The sequence below is a fragment of the Brassica napus genome, chromosome C4 (genome assembly GCF_020379485.1).
Source record: "Brassica napus cultivar Da-Ae chromosome C4, Da-Ae, whole genome shotgun sequence".
Taxonomy (NCBI): domain Eukaryota; kingdom Viridiplantae; phylum Streptophyta; class Magnoliopsida; order Brassicales; family Brassicaceae; genus Brassica; species Brassica napus.
This window is the reverse complement of record NC_063447.1, coordinates 31,598,752-31,621,476: the sequence shown is the minus strand read 5'-3', so window position 1 is coordinate 31,621,476 and position 22,725 is coordinate 31,598,752. Positions and strand designations below refer to the sequence as shown.

The following is a 22,725-nucleotide window of genomic DNA, read 5'->3' as shown; positions in this document are numbered from 1 at the left end:
ACCACTTGGGTCTTAATTCAAAGCTGATGATCCCTAATTTAGGGGAGATGTAAATCTGATTGTGAATTGCTCGATCATTAATTTGTCATGGTTACGTTGTGTTTGGATGATCACCTCTGCTTTCTCTCATATCAGCGTCTTGCATCTCGTCTTCAGCATGAGTGCTCTATGGAGTCTTGGTGTTGTCTTGGAACTGCTTATTCCCTTCATTACAACTATTGTTCTTGTAGTCTTCTCAGGTGTTTTGGTTATTGGGATATACCTTCTGCTGATTGGTAGATTCGAGATTGAGTATTTCAGGAGAGTTACAGCTGTGTTGTGTTTGGTTGGATGACGATTTTGTCTGTGAAGCAACCTTCTTGATTTTTTTTTTTTGGGTTTGTCTCTTCCCATTTACTTTGCGTCCTTTGAGTCGCTCATTTTCACTTCCATCATTGTCCCGCAAGCTAGCTTTTTTGGAACATTTGTTTGGAATCTTGGTTGGTTATGCGGTTTGATTGGCGGGGTGAACAACTACTGGGCAGCTGTTACGATGCTTGGTTGGATCAATGTGGTGTTTGTCTTCAGTTCGAAGAAGTCTGGTGCTTATGATTTAAGTTTTTTGGAGATTGAATCACTTACTGATGCTTCTTTACCGTCAGTGATGTTTATTGGAAATGGTTGGACCTTGCAAGCCAGTGCATTTCCGTTTAGTGGAGTGGAAGTTGTCTAAACTTCAGTTTCAGTGTCAATGTTATATTGGTGAACAATGTTCTTGTCAAAGAGGTAGTTGATGAAGATATACCGAGAGTTGTTAAACCAAAGCTTATGCAATTCCATTCACAGAACTTAAAAGATCTGTAATGCTTGATTGAAACCGCTTGTGAGAGAGTCACATGTTTGATATATAGTTGAGAAAAGGGTCCCATGTCTTACCTAAAGATTCCATCCACTAAAGCATGTTTCCTGATTTGTGACCTTCACATTTATTTCATTTATGAAAGTATCCAACCAAACATTCTTGTTTTTTATTTGATATATTGTATAAGATGTTACGCCATTTGCATTCTTTCAGTTTCACAAAGTAATGAGATGAAGGTTTCTGAAGCTCTCTTAGATTAGATCAGTGTCTTCTCTTGTAACTTACTTCATTCTTCAGATCTTGCTGTATGTATTTCAAAAAGAAGGTAAGGCAAAGGGTAGAGGAAAAGTTAAGGATTCAAAGTTCATGTTTTATTAATGAGAAGTTGTAGGTTGGATGATTTGCAGGTTAACTAGAGTCATGACAATTGTATTTGTTATCAAAATTTCTCTAACTTGGATCCGCTTTTGACTTAGTTGTTCATCACCATTTAAACCTACTTTCAACCCAATTTTCATTTCACAACCACACTTTCTTTAAATTTCATATATAATCTGTACAGTGATAAGGTGAATCTGATCTTTGCTTTCTCTCAGCACTTTCAAATGGAGAAGAAAGGCCAGCAGCATAGTACACATGATTCCTTTCTGACTCATCACCCTGTTCTCTGTATCATTGCTTTGTCTGTAGTATTCATAGCCATCGACCCTTTCCACATGAGTCCTATTGGAGGTCGTGAGTTCAAGCCTATGAAGCATGAGGTTGCACCATACAAGCAAGTCATGGAGAACTGGCCAAGAGACAACCTGAGTCAACTGGGTCAACATGGGAAGCTGGAGTTTGTGGACCGAGTCTTTGGCCCAGAATCGTTAGAGTTTGATGGTTTAGGTCGTGGTCCATACACAGGGTTGGCTGATGGAAGGGTCGTTAGATGGATGGGTGAAGCAGTCGGATGGGAGACATTCTCCGTTGTAACATCAAAATGGTAAAGACTCGTCAATTTTATGACTGTTTGCGTTTCTCTTGTTGATGTTGTGTGTTCATGAGAGTTAAGGTCAGAGGAGGCATGCGCAAGAGGTGTGGATTCAACAACAAACAAGCAGTGGAAGCACGAGAAGCTGTGTGGGAGACCTCTTGGTCTGAGATTTGATAAAGAGACAGGGAACTTGTACATTGCAGACGCTTACTATGGTCTGCTAGTGGTTGGTCCTGAAGGAGGAGTTGCTACGCCTTTAGCTACTCATGTGGAAGGAAAGCCTATACTCTTTGCCAACGATCTTGACATCCATAGAAATGGATCCATCTTCTTCACTGACACAAGCAAAAGATATGATAGAGCGTAAGTTTTGTGTTCATTTATATACCGTTAACTGTATGATAATAAGAGTTAAGAGTTTGTTTATTTTGTAGGAATCATTTCTTCATATTGCTTGAAGGAGAATCAACAGGAAGGCTTCTAAGATATGACCCACCTACCAAAACAACACACATTGTGCAGGAAGGTTTGGCTTTTCCCAATGGCATTCAGCTGTCTAAAGACCAATCTTTCCTTCTCTTCACCGAAACAACCAACTGCAGGTGTAACCATATAAACAATCCTTGAAACCCAAGCAAGACTAGTTCACACCTGATGTTTGTATCATCAATATGTATGTATATGACAGGTTAGTGAAATATTGGCTGGAGGGTGCAAAGACGGGTGAAGTGGAGGTGGTGGCGGATCTACCAGGGTTTCCGGATAACGTTAGGATGAATAAGAAGGGTGAGTTTTGGGTTGCAATAGACTGTTGTAGAACACCGGCACAAGAGGTTCTTACAGACAACCCTTGGATAAAGAGCATCTACTTTAGACTTCCCATACCCATGAAGCTGCTGGCCAAAGCGATGGGGATGAAGATGTACACTGTGATATCAAGATTCGATGAGGATGGTGAGGTGTTGGAGGTTCTTGAGGATAGACAAGGAAAGGTAATGAAGCTTGTGAGTGAAGTGAGGGAGGTTCAAGGGAAGCTTTGGATTGGAACCGTGGCTCATAACCATATTGCTTCTGTGCCTTATCCTTTAACAATGAATTAGTGAACAACTTTGTTGTTTAGCTCTTTAGCTTCTGCATGTAATATCATCTTGATTAACATTATATAACAAATGTCTGATTTAGACTAATATCTCCCTGTAATTTAACTATAAAGCCTTAATTATATTATAAGTTTAGTTTAATCGTGTTAATTACATATTGCGAATATATCCCCTTAATTACGTTTTAACAAAAGTTCAGAAATATATGATAGGCTTTGATAAGACGATGATTAATAATGCGTATTCCATTTTGTAACACATGTAAATTCTTCTGATAAGACAACTGTCAAAATCTTTTGGACAACTATGTTTACTAAACACCTTGATAGTAGATAGCAAATAGCAAATAGCAAATAGCAAATAGCAAAACAAAAGCTCAAGTCTTGAAATTGAAAAGAGGAGTCTGAATAATAGTTAATTCAAAAAGGCAGCAAAGATAAAAATCTCTCAAGCCAAAAGTATTCAAAGCTGGCTTCAAGAGGATCTTCAAAGGTCTTGAACACTCAAACCTGAAACAAGGACAAAGCGATTGTCAGCTTTACATCACATACTTGAGCCATATACAATAAACTCTTCACAAGGAGGTATGATACCAATACAATACACTCACATGCTTCCTACAGGTACCCAAACAGCTTAATGACACAGATGCTAAGACACCTATGACATAAACAAGTGCATATACAAACTTAAATACACCTAACCAAACGCCTATTACTGTCCGGACGTTTCAAGTGATGTTAAATACCCATTTAGCAAAATCAAACAAAGACAATGTTTTCAAGGGTCTTGAACACTCAAACCTGAAACAACGACAATGTTATTTTCAACTTAACACAACATAATATGACTTGCTTGAGCAATGTATATATAAACTATTCACACTGAGGTATGATACATATACAACACACCACACATATTTACTACAAGTACCAAAACAACTTAAACGAAACAGATTCTCTCATACGATATACACAAGTGCATATACAAAGATCCAAAAGTTTCAAGCGATAGCCATTAATTAAATCCTAGTAAGACATTTGGCAAATGTGTAAATGTATGTATCACACACGCAAGTCAACAAATAAAACTCCTACATTTTCAAATTTACAAAACATTTCACATACTTGAACCATATATAAACTCTTCAAGTACGCAAACAACTTAAAGAACCCATATGCTAAGACTCTTATGATATACAAAAGTGCATAAGAAAACATGAGATTGGCGAAAGAGACGAGGTTATGAACCTGGAGGAAGTGACTGCTTAAGCTTATCAGCCTTCTCTTGGTCGAAGACGCATAGTGTGTAGAGGTATCTAGAGCACCTGACCTTGAACTTGACGATGTCCTTGCTTCTCTTGATCTTCACAGACCTAGCATCCTTCCTTCTCGCCGTCAGAAGGAAGTCCTTGATCTCGTGGATTTGCTTAGGCTGCACACATATCAACATCAAAACACCCAATTTTTCATTATTTACTCTAATTAAAAACTGTTGGGCTGGTTAAAGATTAAAAAAAAAAAACGATTTATTACAAAACACCCAAAGACAAAATTTTTCATTCAATACAAAACCCAAACTAGATCAGAACTGAAACTCAATGACAAGGATGGCTCTTAATTTACAAGATCATTAGAAATAAACACACAACAAAGAGATTACATTTCAAATGGATACCACAACCCTAGTACCAATAACAAACAATCAAGACAGTGATATAAAAACATAAAAAGAGAACATAAGCTTCAATACGAAGTGAGAGACGACGAATAAGTACCATTTTCGGTTCTGATTTTGCTCGCTTGCTCGCCGCAACCACCGTCGGAGAAGAAACACAACAGCAGCAGCTCTATATAAGGTGAAAACCCTAGATGATGTGATATTGGGCCTAAATGTAAGCCCATTAACTCAATAATTTGGGCTATTTGGTCCCATTTTAATACCCGAAGTAGTTATCCTCTTTTGTTTCTGTTCCAACTAGAACGTTTTTTATTTCTTTTTGGTCCCTTTATTATCGTTTTGTTATTGTTTTAACCCAAACTCTTTTTTTTTTTGATAACACCGCGCCACCAGACGGTATTTCCCGCGCCAATTAAATCTCTTCTTCTTCTTCTCCGAAAAATCACATTAAAAAAAACCTAAACCTCCACTGTAAATCGAAACTGATTAGTTTATTATATATTTACCTTCGATAATCCTCTTCCTCTCTCTCTCTCAACCCGAATCCTTGTTCATTACTTGGTTTGGAAGTAACTAAAAGAGAAAAAGACAAAAATAGCACTAAATCAAGTTTTTGTTCCCAAACTAGTACTCAAGGTCAAAAGTCACAAAAATAGCACTTAATGTTTTATCAAAAGTCACAAACTTAGGGTTTAGAGTTAAAGGGTGGGGTTTAGGATTTAGGGTTTAGGGTTTAGAGTTTAGAGTTTAGGGTTTAGGGTTTAGATTTTAGGGTTTAGGGTTTAGGGTTTAGGGTTTAGAGTTTAGGGTTTAGAGTTTATGGTTTAGGGTTTAAAGTTTAGGGTTTAGGGTTTAGAGTTGAGAAATGAGGGTTTGAGGATAAGATTTTAAATTTTGAAAAATAAAAAAATTAAAATTTTCAAAGTATACAATTAGAAAGGTGCTATTTTGATCATTTTAGTTTTTGAGTGCTATTTTTGTGATATAAACTTAGAAATGTGTTATTTTGGAGATTTGCCCGGGCTAAAATGTTTTATTCGCATACTCATTTGGCTAGAAAGGGTCCACTGGGAACGGTTTGGTCCGCCGCTCACTTGCAAAACCGTCTCAAGAAGTCTCACTACACCGCCACCAACATCCCCAGAACTGTTGGTTCGTCTCTTTCCTCTCCCCCTTATTGCTTTTTTCATCATGAATTTTAGTTTTTTTTAATCTCCTTTGAATCTATACAATTCAACCCTTTTTTTGGTTCAAGTAATGATTATTCTTGACATGGGCATATATCAAACTGTATAAAGTTTCAATTTTTTTCGATAAAATTTACATGTGATTGTCTTTTTTTTTTTTGCAGATCTTATACTGTTTTCTGCGTTGAGATTGTCAGGGCACCTTCTACTTGGTGTTGTGAGAATATACTCAAAGCAAGCAAGTTGATTATGTTTTCCGTGACTGTACTACTTGGTTAGCTAAGGCTTTCGTCTCCACTCAAGTTGACTTGCCTGAGGATGCAAGACAGGCTCCCGTTGAGTCTGTGACTTTGCCTCAGGCACTTAACTTGGATGACTTCGACTTGGAGGAGGATGACACACTCCAAGGGTATGAGTATTCCATCTTTTTTTTATTGGAGGTTGATGATCTCTTGAGAGATATTAACTCTCTTTTTTTTTTTATTCTTTAGGGAGTTTGATAATCACCTAAGGAGTCAGCAAGATATCACTCTCACTGGTACCTATTTTGCCTGCCGTTTATTGATGTATCATGTCATGATTCGAGATGGTGTTTATGATGATGTTGCTGGTTTTTGCAGATCAGATTCCTACTGGCATTGATCCTTATGTTGCTGTAACTTTTGATGAGGTGAGATTCCTGCTTGAGTTTATGACTTTGAAGTTGATTCTGATTACCTGTTACTGAAAGAAAGTTTCTATGTCTTTCCTACAGGACATCTTTCCAGAATCTAGCCCCATGGATGTTGAGTGAGTCTCTTCATTGGTGTTTTCTCTACTACACATAATTCATTATTTTTCCTTATATGTTTCAAGGATATGCCTCTCTTAATGTTTTTACCTTCTCTTCTTATGACTTAAGCAGCCAGTCTACAGAACCTGTGAGAGCGCATCGTCCTGGTGATACTGATATTGAAATGGCTTATGAGACAGAACCAAACAATGATCAAGCAGACTTCAATATTGGTCTAGATACTGGAACATATGGCTCTCTTAACGACACAGAGGAAATTCCTGAGTTCCAGGATCCTAGACCAATTAACTTGACAGAACCAATCAATCTCAGTCCAGGGAGAAGCAATGCCAATTCTCCTGGAAGTGTTCCCGAGGTTGAGATAAGGCGTGATGCTGTGCACGGTTTAAGCCCTGCGTCTCATCCACCATTTGCTGCAGAGCAACATAACGTTGGAGTTGAAAGCACTTTAGATGAAACTTTGAATGAGAAGGAACCCAATATCCCTAATATTGATGAAGAAGTGTTAAACTCTGGAGGACATTCGAACTTTGAGCTTCGCACAGGATCTCCAGGTTTTGCTGGTTCTATGCTTAACCAGTATATGTACTATCTTAGCGTTTGTCTGAAATTTGTTTTTTTTTTTGTTTTGATGTTAAGTGCATCCATCACCTCAACTGGTTCTTCAGCCAACTCCTCTTCCTCCCCAACCACAAGTAAGGCCAAGGAAGAGGAAGCACTTTGATAAGGTCACAGTATTGACTAACAGGTTGTAGCTTTGTGACTTTGATTATTTCATTACCTGTTGCACTGCATACTGTTAAAATGAATCTGGACAGGATCATGAGAGAAAGGCTTGAGGATCCTAGTGATACTCTGATAAGATCATAACCAAAGGGTAACCAAAGTAAACCAAGATTGACTTGGTTAGAGATGTGGATGTGGTAACGTGTGTCTCCTATATTCTAGGATTGTCTCCCATTCCTTCACGTTTCCCATTTGTTTAGTTACAGTTATTGTACGTACTTCTAATGTATTTAAGAGACTATTGTCTTATGAAAAGATATGAAGAGAAAATTGTTATTACCTGTTTTTTTAAGTCTTTGGGTTCCATCATTTGGTATCAGAGCAAACTCTCTTAGCTTTGAGGAGGGGCCTTAATTGGCATCAAAGCACATTTTTGTTTTTGATCCGGACCACTTTGTGGTATCAAAAACTTCTATCTCTGTTTTGATCCGGACCACAATTTGTGGTATCAAAACTTCTATCCAAAAAAAAAAAAAAAATATGGGAAACACACGAGAGTGCATTGAAGAATTCAAGATCAATCTCCTCCACCAAATGCACTATGAGTTCCAAAAAATGAAGGTTTCTATGACTGAAAGTTTTAGGATTCTTGAGGCTACCATAAATCATATGGTGGAGATAGTGAGAAAGATGAAAGCTGGTGATGGAGGAGCCAGTGATGGTACTGCATCTCGTTAGTCACAAACGGTTTCGTCTTACCCGATTCTATCAATCGGTCAATCAAAGACATCACCACCGGAACAAAGACGTCACCATCACACTTTTCTGGCCACAATCTTTAACCGGTCAAACTCTTGCAAGCATGGGTGTGGATTCAGTTATTTGCAGCTCCGTACACGGCCTGTTTCATTTGGTAATTATGGGAAACACCCATTTGATCGTGGACGTAACAGTGACGTCGAGGCATGTGTCATCAAAGATGAACCAGTCTTTGGTAGACCACCACCACTACGTGATAAGAAGTTTGAGCAGTCCGATGTTGCTATGGAGAAGAAACATAACATGTTCCTAAAAGCTGTTCATGCTGTGTTGAACCTTGAGGACAAGGTTCTTTGGAGGGTGGAGTATTGATAAGATCATAACCAAAGGGTAACCAAAGTAAACCAAGATTGACTTGGTTAGAGATGTGGATGTGGTAACGTGTGTCTCCTATATTCTAGGATTGTCTCCCATTCCTTCACGTTTCCCATTTGTTTAGTTACAGTTATTGTACGTACTTCTAATGTATTTAAGAGACTATTGTCTTATGAAAATATATGAAGAGAAAATTGTTATTACCTGTTCTTTTAAGTCTTTGGGTTCCATCATACTCTTCGTAAGAGAAAGAAGATGCCTTCTTCTAAATTAAGTGTCTGGAGAATGAATAACCAGTCAAAGAAAGAGCAAATCTTCAATGAGCCCTTGCTTACTGGTAGCTTTCCAGTTATTTCAACGGTTTTGAACTTAATTTTTCCGTTTGAATAACGTTTATGGCTTATCTCCAGGCTCCTCAGATGTTCTACGCAGTGTCTTTGATAAGGACTGTGTAGCTTCAAAGACATATCTTGCTGCTGTTTCTGATGAAACTATACCAGAAGCTGCACCTGTATCATCTCCTACTAATCAAGACAGTACAGTTCATCTGTCTCCAGTTCGGCAAACTGAACATGTCCAAGACTCTGCAGGTCCTCAATCCACGCCTGCAGAGTCTGTAGCAAGAGAAGCACAATCTCCACCGCCATTTAATAATGATGACACTGGAATCGAACGCTTCAGAGATGGTGGTTACACTGAGTACATGCCCTCGCCTCCTCCAAGATTTTCATCGTCTAGAACCGATGACTTCACCACTCAGCCTGGTATTTGGGAGACAGAATCTTATAGAACAGAGCCGTCTACTTCCACATATAGAGAGGATCTGCCTGGATCAACTAACTCAGGGGCTTCATCTATTCCTGAAATGGTGGACGAGGTTTGTCTCATGTCCTTCCATGTTTTGTGTTTACCATTGGTAGTAATACCATTTGCCTGTGTCATACAGGAACTTTATTTCCTAGAGGTAGGTGGCAACACCCCAGCTAGTCAAGATTCTGGTGCTTTGACAGGGAGAACAAGGTATAAAGATTCCATAATCTAACTAGCTCTATGAACATTCTCTACTAACATGTAACACATTTCATTAAAACATTGCAGAGCCTTGGGTCAGTATCTTAAAGAACGTTCTTCAAATACTACTCCCACTTCAAGCCATTCTTCTGGAGATCTAAGTTTGGGGAAGATCTTGGCTGGAAAGACAAGGAAGTTAGCTGCTCGGATGTTCTTTGAGACACTGGTACTTGATTCTTAATACCTTTTCTTTATTTCTATCTCTGCATTTGTCTCTAATGGATACTTGTTGCTTTTGGATCACCAGGTGTTGAAGTCTAGAGGACTCATAGATATGCAACAGGATCAACCCTACGGCGATATTATAGGTTTAGAAGCTTGTCTATTATTATTAACGAGATAGGAGTATATATACATCAGAGTATCTAGGGTACTTAGAAAGTTAATTACACTTAAGTCCCTTATTTACATATTCATGTATACGCTCCCGCAAGCTGGAGGGGCCTTGACAACTCCAAGCTTGTTAGTTGCATCCAGGAAAGGTGTTCTTGGCAGAGGTTTTGTCAGGGCATCAGCCAGTTGATCCTTTGTAGAAACATGTGTTACCCGAAGCTGGCCAGACTCTATCTGTTCCCGTATGAAGTGATAATCCAAAGCAACATGTTTCATCCTCGAGTGAAAAACTGGATTGGCGCAGAGATATGTTGCTCCAATGTTGTCGCAGTAGATGACAGGCTTGGCAGGTATTTGGATTCCAAGATCAGAAAGTAATGAACATACCCATCTGACTTCGGACGCAGTGTTTGCGACTGATCTGTATTCCGCTTCTGTAGATGATCTAGCAACTCCCTTTTGTTTCTTTGATGACCACGAGATAGGATGGCTGCCCAAGTAGATAACATAGGCATTGGTGGAGACAAAATCATCAGTGTCGCCAGCCCAATCCGCATCGGAATAGGCATGTAAGGACAGAGGGTTGTGGCGTTTTAAGAGAATCCCATGAGAGATAGTACCAGCGAGGTAGCGAAGCACTCTTTTTGTAGCAGCCCAATGATCCTCCGTTGGTCTATGCATGAACTGAGAAAGGCGATTGACGGCATACGCTATATCTGGGCGTGTAAAACCAGATATTGAAGGCTTCCAATGACAGTACGATACTCGGTTGCGTCTTGTAACGGAGCTCCTGTATGTAATGTTAGCTTTAGCGAAGTGGCTAAGGGAGTGAGGACTGGCTTTGCGTCGAGCATGTTGGTCTTGGTGAGGAGGTCGACTGTGTATTTCCGTTGCATCAAATGTAAGCCTTGCTGTGTGCGGGTGACTTCTATGCCAAGAAAGTAGTGAAGCTTGCCGAGGTCTTTAATTGAGAACCGCTGACCAAGCGAATTGATGATATTGTTGATCATAATGTCACTGCTTCCTGTAACGATTATATCATCAACGTAAACAAGGAGATAGACAATATGGTTTTGTAATCGCAGAACAAAAAGGGATGTGTCTGCCATCGAGTTCCGAAACCCAAGAGATAGTAGATATTTTTTGAGCTCCTTGTACCAAGCACGAGGCGACTGTTTAAGGCCATAGATAGCCTTATTGAGTCGACAGACGTAGTTAGGGCGATCTTTGTCGACGAAACCTGGTGGCTGTGTCATGTATACTTCATCAGACAGCCGTGCTTGAAGAAACGCATTGTTAACGTCTAGTTGACGAAGAGACCAGTGTTTGGTGACGGCAATTCCAAGAACAGTTCTCAGTGTTGTAGTTTTGATCACTGGACTGAATGTTTCCGCAAAATCCACTCCGTATTGTTGTGTGAAACCCCGGGCTACAAGTCGCGACTTTGGCCGTTCCTCTGTACCATCAGCAAAATATTTAGTGGTAAAAATCCAATGACATGAGACTATATTTTGATTTGGCGGAGGTGGAACCAAGTCCCATGTTCGATTTTTAATCTGGGCATTGAATTCCTCATTACAGGAAGCTCTCCATCTCGAATCTCGCAGGGCCTGGTGTATGGTTGTTGGTTCGGATTTGTTTTTGGGTTTGGCTTGGACAGAGAGGGTGTATTTCTTATTTGGTTTGCGGATATTGTTTTGGGATCTTGTGGTCATTTTCGGGTTTGATACAGGAAGAACGGGTTGCGAAGGTTGTGTTTCAGGTTGGGAAGACGATGACGTGTTTGCTGGTGGGGGTGAAATTGGATTGGTCATAGATATTTGGTTTACGCTTTGGGTTTGTTGGGCTGGTTGGACATTTAGAGTAATTGGTATTTGGTTTTGTGATAATGGGTTTTGTGGTAATGGGTTTTGTGGTAATGGGCATGTCGAACGAGGGTCAGGTTCAATTGGGCCAGGAATTTGAGAAATAGAGTTAGGAATTAAAACACCTGAGTTTTGGTTTGACGGTGGAGGAATCCCCGATGAATTCGCCGACGCAGATTGCGATGATGTCGCCACCGGAGGTGTTGACATGTGAAGGTCCGAGCTCAGGGGCGCCATGGGAGTGGGTTGTGACGGAGACGGAGCTTTATGAGGAAGAGGGGTGACGATCGGGATCCAAGAGGTTTCCGGTTCTGATGTTTGAGATGGAAGTTTTGATGGTTGGGTTTTCTTGAATGGGAAGGAAGTTTCGTCGAACTGGACATGCCTTGAGACATACAGTCGGTTAGTATCGTCTTCTAGGCATAGATAGGCACTTTGAGTTAATGAGTATCCAAGGAAGACACATCGTTTTGACTTGTCGTCGAGCTTATGAGAATTGTAAGGCCGGAGCCAAGGAAAACAAAGGCATCCAAAGATCTTGAAAATGGGACCCCCGTGCTGAGATCCTTCACCTGAAAATGCGCCGGAAAAAATTCAACAGAGACTTGGTTAGAGTTGCATAATCGGTATACAGATATAAGGTTTTTATGAATATTGGGTACATGTAGGACTTTATGTAAGGCTAAAGGACGAGAGTAAGAGGGTAGGAAAGAGGAACCCGTTTGCGAGATTGCAAGACCAGAACCGTCTCCGATGAGGACTTCGTCATTGCCATGGTAAGGCTGGTGAAGAGACAAGTTGGCTAGATCGCTTGTTATATGGTGGGTCGCTCCACTATCGAGAAGCCAATTGTTTGCCGTGTACTGTGGACCAACTGCAACATTAGCTCTTGGCTGCCATGGACTGAAAGGGTTACGCTGCTGGAGTCCATCCGTTTTGTTGTTCCTATTGGCGCCAGTGAACTGAGGGCATCTCCTGGCACTGTGCCCATGTGTACTGCAGAGCTGACAGCGACCCTGGTAAGGGCGAGGTGAGTAACTGTCCTGGCGGTTGGTGTAGGTCTGAGGCGACCAGTTGTTGTTGCTGCGTTGGTTGTTGTTGTTCCTGGTGGAGTAGTTCCGGTTGTTTTGATTTCGCTGTCCATTATTGGTGTTGTTGTTGCCGCGATATGTGGAGACATTTGCTGAGGCAGGAAGCGAGAGAACTGATTTTTAAGACTGCAGTTTAGCTTCATGGTTCAGCAAGCGCTCATGGATCTCAGTCAATGATGGTGGTGTGTCTTTGTTCTCGATCTGATCAACAATTGGTTTGTAATCTTCTGGTAGACCTTCGAGAATAAATTCCACTTGATCCTCATGCTCTAGAGGCTTGCCCAGAATGGCCAACTGATCGAATCTGGTGGTGAGTCCTTGGAAGTAGTCATCAACTGATTTGGTCTCCTTCTTCCATTCCTTAAGTTGTTGACGCACTTGTTTGACATGTGCTCTGCTCGGCTTCGCGTACGTTGAGGCTAGTGTGTCCCAGATCTGACTTGCGGTTGTGGCACGAGACAGGAGCGGTTGAATGTTAGGTGAGATCGAGCCAAGCAAGGCGCTGTACACCAACTTGTCTTGGCGTTTCCAGCGTGTGTGTTCCTGATTCACCATTGTCGTGTCTTCAGTGGTGATGGTGGGTGCAGGAACAACGAGGGATCCATCAAGATAGCCAGCAAGTTCATAGGCATCAAAGAGAGCATGAACTTGTTTGCTCCACACATGAGATGATTGCTGCTTGTTAACTTAGTGACATTAGTCATGTTAACGCTGAAGAGGGTCTGGTTATCGAGAATAACTTGTTCATTGGTTGAAAAAGGGGAGGTTGACATTTTGGGAGAAAAAAAAAAAAAAAAAATAATTGAGAAGGCGGCGTTGAAGTGTTTTGATTAAAAAAGTGGCTCTGATACCATATAGGTTTAGAAGTTTGTCTATTATTATTAACGAGATAGGAGTATATATACATCAGACTATCTAGGGTACTTAGGAAGTTAATTACACTTAAGTCCCTTATTTACATATTCATGTATAGATATCACTCTGAAGTTGATGCCTGGCCTTTTCTCAGAAGTTCAACCATGAATAACCAATGCTCAATTATATTTTATTTATGTGTATATTAGCATAAGATGCAATTTATTCATTCTTAGTAGTTAGTTTCTGGATCCTTATTTTGTAAGTTTTGAAGTCAAGCTTTATTTGAAGGAAACATGGGTAATAAAGATCTGGAAACCATCATTGGTCACTGCTAAAGTTAAAACTGCCAATGTCGTGACCAAATGAGAGGCCGGAGGAGAGTCATAATAATCACAGGACGCTGGTGTTTAATAATTTGGGCTAAAGCACAGATGCTGAACATGCAGCAAGCATCAAGTGGAGGTTAGGCACCTTCCAATAATTACAGGACGCTGGTGTTTTATCGACGGTTCGTGGAAAGATAAGGATCCTTATTCAGGGCAAGGTTGGTATCATTCTCGAGTGTTTTGATGGATTGATGGGGGCAAGAAACATTCGGGCAAGTCTCTCACCTCTACATTCGGAGATGGAAGCACTGATATGGGCAATGGAGTGTATGAGGAACTTACATCAGTTTCAGGTCACGTTTGTTACGGATTGTTCTCAATTGGTGAAATGGTTTTGGAACCAGAAGAATGACCGGCGTTTGAAAGTTATTTGTAAGACATAAAGACTTTGAAGATAAGTTTCCTCAGTTCAGAGATTATTCATGTACCTCGGACGGAGAATTTACAGGTGGATAGTCTAACACGCAGTGCCAGAAAACAATCGTTTTTCGTCGTTTACATGGATGGAGAGTTACCAATTTGGTTTGCAGAGTCAGTATGAGTCTGTTTAAATTGATGATAAAAAAAAGGAATGTTAGTGATTTAATTTAAAAACTTACAAAATAAATGTTAGGTCCAACACAATGTTTATATTTTAATAAGATAGATGCTTAAGAAATAAGGGTTGTACACACCTTGAAGGCTTGAAGGCTTTTAATTATTGAGTTAGTGACCAGCATTTAGTATTACACTATTACTATAAGTCATCATTAACATCATCCATCAAACTTAACTAAAAAGTCAAAGAATTTTCAGTATAAATAGAGTCAGGTATTTTGGTAAGTTGTGGAGAAGTAACTCAAAGTAGCAAAACAAAATGGCGAAGAGCGTGTGCATCGTTACTCTTTTGATAATCTTTCTATTGATTTCCACAGGTAATGTATGTTGTAATATACTATGAATCAAACAAAATCATTTAATTTTCTGAAATTTGTTAAAGAAAGATGTTCTATCAAATTCTTTAATCGATACATGTTGAAATGTATATATATACACATTTCTAATCAGGGATACCGAAGGGAAAAGCTCAATGCATGGGCACACTAAGCAAGACAGCACCGGAACTGATCTGCCATGAAACGGGAGGATTGAGAATTTGCAACATTGTATGCAATGATGAAGGCCATAAGCGCGGCGAATGTGACACAGATTTTGCTTGTAGCTGTTACGATTGCTAAAAGCTTAAACAACGACTTCTGCTGCTTGGAAAAAAAAATACCCATCCGTTCGATCAGTTGAACTACATTGATCTTTGTATTTGAATTACTATGTGTGTGTGTGCGCTTTTAAATGTTTTTTTGTGTGGTTTAATTTGAATAATCGATTAAATAGCCGTTTATCTGAAACTAACACAACACACAAGTTTATGTTTGTTTCAATCTGACTTTTTTTGCTGTTCCTCATATCTAACTGCATAGCTTTTACATGAGTCAGGTAACCAAGATCAAGAACCACATTCAGTGCCAGAAACATAAACCGCACCAGTTACAGAATCAGGCTGCGGTCACTACAAGAAAACAGCGGTATTCTGACGGACATTCCGACGGAAAATGAAATCCTCGGAATATCCCGAGGAATTTCCGAGGAAATTCCGAGGAAACACAAAATTTGGTTTCCTCGGAATTTCCTCGGAATATACCGACGGAATTCCGAGGAAATATCAATCCGTCGGAATATTCCGAGGAAATTCCGAGGAAAAATGTGTTCCTCGGAAAAAACCGATGAATTCCGAGGAAATATTATAGCCGTTGGAGAGCCGTTGGGGGATTTTACAAAATTCCGAGGAAATTCCGACGAACTAACCGTTGGCGTCGGAATTCCGTCGGAATTTCCTCGGTCTGTCGGCAGGATTTAAACTATAAATACAAGCAGTCCTCTTCTTCTTCATTCACTCCATATCTTCATCCTCCCTCTTACTCTATTTACACACGAATTTGATTCATAAAAAATATGTCTTCTTCAAATTATTTTCGTTCTTGGATCGATCGACCTCATTTGGATCCGAACACGAGATTGCTTACGGAAGGATACCAACGAGGTATAACCGAATTCATGGGGTTAGTTCACCGACAACCGGAAGCAAAAATAGGTATGTTAAGATGTCCTTGCTCTAATTGTAAAAATAGAAAGGTTATTAAAGAGTGGGATGTTTGGACTCATCTATATTTGAGTGGGTTTACACGAAGTTACAAAATTTGGTATCATCATGGGGAAACTGATTATGAACATGGTAGTACTAGCGAACCTAGTGTATACCAAGCCCCAAGATGAGAAAATTTGAGTAGATTGAGTGGTCAGTCAGTTTGAATCCTTTGAACATTCTTAAAAGCATGGATGTTGTTGGTTGATCAATGTTTGTGGCTTTTCCATGTTTCACAGCCTGCAGTTGATAGCTGAAAGAATGGTACTCAGATATTAGTTATTTGGTTTATCTAGCAAGGCAAAGCTGAATACGAATTAAAAACTACTCAAAACACAACCAAATAAAACGAAGAAACCATGTAAAAGAAATACGAACTCATAATTAAGAAAAAAAACAAAAAAAAAACTAAGTTCAAAATTAACCGAAAAAGTTATGGCAGATTCCTAAATGGAACTATGACAAGTACCCTCCCCCAGACTTAGTTTACACCGTCCCTGGTGTGACAACAGAAAATAAGACCATAAAACGTTAGAATAGAAAAGAAAAGAAAATAGCGCGGTCGGAAATCAAATGGCAATACTGGCCGGTGATAGCTCCTACTCCTCGTCTCCTGCTCCAGATGTTCCTGCATCTTTGGGTCTCTTGGACCTCTTTCTTACCCTGTGTGTACCACTCGAACCCGAACCAGAGCTGGATGGAGAGTTGTCCCGATGAACTACATCATCCTTTTGGCAACGACACGGCCTGATACGTGAAATGGCAGCCCAGATCTTGTGTAGCATGTCGTTGTTTGTCTTTATGCTCTGATCTCTCCAATGTTGTTGCTGGCGCGAAGTGGCGTTCGGTGGAAGCTCTTGCAGCTTGTACTGGCTGGAGTCTGATGGGAGTAGCTGATGGGGTTGTGAATCATCTGGAATGGCTTGTGCAGCCTCATCTTCTCCTTCTTCATCATCCACGTCCTTGCCTTTGGTCTGATATTTTGGCGTGAAGAAGGATGGCTTGTCTACTAGTGCGGTAGCAGGGGGTAGGAACTCAACTGCAGCCTCTGAAAGTAGAGCAGTCAGGCCGATCTGAGGCAGGTGGCAGTAGAGTGTTTTCTTCGCTCGGTCCTGGAATACGTAGACGTAAGGACCATCCCGATCGATCCTCGAGTGGGGACCATCTATGAACTCCTTACTTACTAGAGAAATGACATCCAGGTAGTTCCAAGCAATGTTGTTCGATCTGTCCAGTGCTACCTGATGGTTCTCGCAGTCTACACCCACATGTGTAAGGATCCGAGTAATCACTGCACCAAATCCACATGCACTGCTCTTGGATTTGGTTACTTTCCCCTTGTATCCTGCTAAGTTTGCGGCCAGCACCGCTCCCATGTTGAAGGCAGTAGCAGGTGGGAATGTAGAGTTTCCAAATGCCGGTAGCAAATGCCTCACACCTTGGTACAGGAGGCACAACTCCCATTGCGTGACTGATGCGGCTGTGGTTGTCCCGTATAGCAATGAGCCAATGAGGCGTGTGGCATATCTCAGTACTGGGTTCCGGATAAGTGACTCCTTTGCCTGAGAAGATCTATAAACCCCTGTGCCAATCATTTCCCAGAAGTTCAACAGCTCTGAAGTCCAATAAAGACCAGATGTCCTCTCCCCTGCACTCTATCCAAATAGTCCGCAGAGGTCTGTGAAAGATACCTCAAAGTATATTCTGCACTACGAATGCCAGAAAACCTTCCTGATGGCTATCATCGGGATGGCTGACGTATGCGGATGCTATGAACTGGCGTACCAACTCCGGATAAGTGGGTTCGTTGAGGTTGCATAGTTGGCCTAGACCCATGTTCTGGAACAGCCCTTCAATGTCTGATTTGATTCCCAATATTGTCATCGTCTCAGGACATGCTAGTTGTGTAGCCGGAACGGCTACCTTCTTCATGTTGTTGTAGTGGGTGGTATCAGACTTATCCCACTTCTTTGGCCTTTGCTTCTCTCGCTGAGACGAACCCTCTTCTTGTGTGTTCTTCTTTGCTGATGTTTTCGTGCGCTTCATTCTCTACAAAATAGAATCTTTGAAACAAGTGAGTATGCAGTATATGTTTTTCAAAGCAGCACAATACTAACACGAGTTTAGTAAACACTAGCGACTCAGCTAAGGAACATCAATCCATAATCAGTTCATTCCCCAGGTTCATCATTCCAATATGTATTTCAACAACGATTTGTTCTCAACATGGTTATAATCAATTAAGAACTCAAATCAACATGAAAATGAAAGGCGAAATCGAGTTGTGATAAAAAAAACCAAATTGAAAAAAATTCTCAATCCCTAAATCATCTCAAATCCTGTTCCAAACTCGTTGATCACAGACAATTGTGTTCTATTCCATGTTTAAACATCTGTTTCATGCATATTTGATCAAGGAATCAACACGGAAATAAGAAATTCACAAAACCCAAAAAATTGCTCAAGAACACGATTTGAGAATGTGGAGATTCGCGGAGTATACATGTCTTAGGGTGAAAACGAGTGTAGGAATCAGGTAGAGCTCGAAAATCAAGGGGAATAGAGCCCAAAAAGGGGGGGGGGTCGAATTATAGGGGAAATCGGAGGGGATGAGAGTTCTGAGGTTTTGATCCAAAAAGTTCGGGTTTTGCCATATAATTCTGTTTACCGCACACGCATCGATCGATGCATTTTTGTACAAATACAGATCGATCGATGCGTTTAAAAAAAGGCTCCCGAGATTTTGTTCGATCCATCGATGGGATAATCTAATCGATCGATCACATTGTTACGCTTTGGTCCATCTTTGTGATCGATCGATGCGTTTTCGGACATATATCCATCGATCGATCCGTTTATAAAAAAACTTACAAGATTTCCCGAGGACATTCCAAGGAACGCTTGAGATTCTCGATCGATCGATGGGATAATCTAATCGATCGATCACATTGTTACGCTTTGGTTCATCTTAGTGATCGATCGATGCGTTTTTGGATATATATACATCGATCGATCCGTTTATAAAAAAACGTACGAGATTTTGTTCTCGATCGATCACATTGTTACCCCAAACCCTGTTTCCTCGGAAAAGCCTCGGAATATTCCGACGAAATTCCGAGGAACACCTGATATACTCTATCGATCGATGCGTTTTGGTACATATATCCATCGATCGATCCGTTTAAAAAAAACATTGACGTATTGAAACCCCGAACACTAGTTCCTCGGAATTTCCTCAGAATATTCCGACGGAATTCCGAGGAAGAAAAGGGTTTCCTCGGAATTCCCTCGGAATAATCCGAGGAAATTCCGAGGAAATAAGGTTTTTAAACCGAAAACAACGTTTTGCGGTTTGAATAACATCTATATAACCCTTATTAAGTGTATTACGTTCATTATGAAGTCAAAAATTTGTTCCTTACCGTATAATTAACACTTTTCCGATTGTATGAACGAAATCCCACAACATAAGAGAAACACTTATACCTTTTAATGAACGGTAAAGGGAATACTTTCAATTAGTTTTGAAATTTGTTATTTCATGGTTTATGCTCATCTATACAAAGAATCCTCAATGGTATGCATTACAATTGTATAAGAAATGAAATACGGCAAAAAAAAATTGATGTTTTGAAACCCCAAACACTAGTTCCTCGGTATTTCCGACGGATATTTTACTATTCGTCGGAATTTCCTCGGAATATTTTCATTTTACCGGGCAAATATTTCGCGAAAATTGAAATTAGAATTCCGACGGAATTCCGACGGATAATGTCCGTCGGACCCTAGGTTTTATAACCACGAGCCCCTTCTTCTTCCCCATTTCTCTCTTCTTCCTCTGCGCGACTCCTCTCTTCTCTCCGGCGATTTCCCCCTGAAATCCGGCGATATCTCCGGCGATCTCCCCCTTCTCTTACACAAATCATGTAAGGACCCTATCCCACTCTCTTAGGTTCTATTTGTTAGGTTTTTGTTTAGTTTTGATAGATTTTTGTTAGGGTGATTGGTTAGGATTGTGATTTGGTTGTATAATAGGTTTAGAATTGTGATTTGGTTGAATAATTTGTTTTGTTGAATTGATTTAGAATTTTTTTTATAATTTTTTTATTTTTTTTGTATTTATAAAATCGATTTTTTTATATAAAATCGATTTTTTTATTTTACAAAACGATTTTTTATATAAATTCGATTTTTTGGATTTTACAAAATCTTTTTTGTATATAAATTTGATTTTTTGGATTTTACAAAACATTTTTAATATCTATAAAACTTTTTTTGTGATTAAAAACTATTATTTGGGATTTAAAAATATTTTTAATATATATATATATATATTATTAAAACTATTTTTTTGTAATTATTAAACTATTTTTTATTTATTAAAACTATTTTTTGTTTATTAGAACTATTTTTATATATTTATTAAATATTTTTAATATCTATAAATCTTTTTTTGTTATTAAATTATTTGGGATTTAAAAAAAAAAATTTAATTTATATATTTCTGTATTTATTAAATATATTTTTTTAATTTACAGGTCTCATGATGATCAGACCCGGTCTCGACAACATCCTTGAAGGACAAGGATGATCGCATATCTTTGTTGGAAACCCAGATGGCGGCTCAACAGGCGGGCTATGAGGCACAGAGGAGGCTGAACCAGCAAATAATGGAGATGATGCAGAGGATGTACCCGAACGAGGTGTTCCCGGACGTGCCAAACCCGTAGTTTTTTTTTTCCAAAAACTGAGAATGTTTTATTTTTATTTGTGAAACTTTTAATATTAATTAATATGATTTCAATTTTAATTTTAATTTTATATTTTTGAATTTTAATTTCAAAAATTTTATTTTTTTAAAAAAATTAATATTTTTTACAATCCGAGGAAATTAATTATATTTTTTACTCGATCGATCGATGCGTTTTTGGACATATATCCATCGATCGATCTGTTTATAAAAAACGTTCAGAATATACCGAGGGACATCTTCCTCGGAATATACCGAGGGACACATTTCCTCGGAATATACCGTGGGACATCTCCGAGGAAGATGTCCCTCGGTATATTCCGAACGTTTTTTTATAAACGGATCGATCGATGGATATATGTCCAAAAATGCATCGATCGATGAACTTCGGAGGAAATATCCCGACGAAGTTCTCCCTCGGTATATTCCGAGGAGATTTCCGACAAACTAGTGATCCTCGGAATTTCCTCGGAAAGAAGAAATTCCGAGAAATTATTTCTGAGGACTTGTTTCGTCGGTATGTCGTCGGAATAACGTTATTCCGACGAAATTCCGACGATTTTTTCCCTCAGTATCCTTGCTGTTTTCTTGTAGTGGGTGGAGAATCAGATGCCAGTCTGACTAAAGATATAAAAGAATAATAAATAACTAAGATAGATTTGACCTATAACCATTAATTTTCTTTCTAGATACAAAAGTCTGACTAAAGATATAAAAGAAGAACAAGTTTAAACACAGGTAGAGGTCCTCATCTAGGTTGCATGGAATCCGAAACGTGATTTTTAAAAATTTTAGGAATACAAACGTTTATTACATGTGAGTACAATTGTTTTCTATGTTTAGTCTATCTAAGAATATAAATCAACAAATAACAATCTTATGTTAAGTATACGAAAATGAAACAAATAATAGTTAAACATCGAAATCATATTAAAATTTAAAAATAGCAGATATCCAATACTAAGTGGCCTAACTCAAAATAAAGATACAAGTTACAAAATTTGTTTTAAAAAGCTTACAGAATCACAAGTTTTTAAAGTGGAAACATAAGTTCCCATTGATTTTCTAAAATGAGATTTTCAAGAAATGAGTTTCTAATGAGTTTTCATGAGTTTTCAAGAGATTCTGATTCCGAAACGTTTCTGAAACGTTTCTGTGAAACGTACCTTCATCCGAGTTTCCATGCAACTTAGGTCCTCATTGTATTTTGAACAAGTTCAGCCTAAGATTCGTGTGCTCATCTACACGTACTACGTTTTTTTGACAGCTTTTTGACTTGATCGTGAGCAACCTGTAAATCACCAACACGGTAATGTGAAAAAAAACTGCTATGGGGAGGATCTATAAGTGGATGACCATATACTACAAGGACTGGTTTGTTTGCATTCTCCACATGGTATATTATGACTCTCCGGAGGACAGATTCTCTAACTCTTCCCAACTCTTTCCATCATAGTAGCCTCTGGATTCTACAAATTGCACATCTCTTGAGACTAAGACCCTCCTGGTCTCTGGTACATAACACTTATAGCCTTTCTGGTGAGGAGAGTACCCAATAAATATTGCCTTTTTGCTCTTGGCTGATAGCTTATCTCTTTGTTCTCCTGGTATCAAAACAAAGCAAAGACACCCAAACACACGCATATGTTCTATAGATGATTTTTTTTTGTTAAGTACCTCATAAGGGGATTGATTTTGAAGGACTTTTGTGGGGATCCTATTGATTAGATAGCAAGCTGTTAAGACTGCATCTCC

At 39.3% G+C, this 22,725-nt stretch overlaps 2 protein-coding genes and 2 pseudogenes across 3 annotated transcripts; 3 read left to right on the top strand and 1 right to left on the bottom strand.

The window, feature by feature from the left end:
* The first annotated feature begins 104 nt into the window (after nt 1–104).
* Nucleotides 105–899, top strand: LOC111213353 (annotated as a pseudogene).
* A 54-nt stretch (nt 900–953) lies between these two features.
* On the top strand, nt 954–3,058 carry LOC111213355 (protein STRICTOSIDINE SYNTHASE-LIKE 13). Of its 2 annotated transcripts, none has more exons than XM_048753708.1 (5): nt 954–1,166; nt 1,438–1,826; nt 1,896–2,180; nt 2,252–2,419; nt 2,506–3,058. In XM_048753708.1, the coding sequence occupies exons 1-5, from the start codon at nt 1,149–1,151 to the stop codon at nt 2,915–2,917; spliced, it is 1,272 nt and encodes a 423-aa protein (XP_048609665.1). In that variant the 5' UTR covers nt 954–1,148; the 3' UTR covers nt 2,918–3,058. The 2 variants fall into 2 exon arrangements, with proteins under 2 accessions (XP_048609665.1, XP_048609666.1); XM_048753709.1 differs by having other exon boundaries at nt 983–1,166; nt 1,532–1,826.
* Nucleotides 3,059–3,147: 89 nt separating this feature from the next.
* LOC111213354 (60S ribosomal protein L38) lies at nt 3,148–4,861 on the bottom strand. Its single transcript, XM_022715094.2, has 3 exons — nt 4,695–4,861; nt 4,168–4,351; nt 3,148–3,426 (listed from the first exon to the last, which is right to left on the bottom strand). The coding sequence occupies exons 1-3, from the start codon at nt 4,695–4,697 to the stop codon at nt 3,404–3,406; spliced, it is 210 nt and encodes a 69-aa protein (XP_022570815.1). The 5' UTR covers nt 4,698–4,861; the 3' UTR covers nt 3,148–3,403.
* A 730-nt stretch (nt 4,862–5,591) lies between these two features.
* Nucleotides 5,592–15,479, top strand: LOC111213356 (annotated as a pseudogene).
* Nucleotides 15,480–22,725: the final 7,246 nt, after the last annotated feature.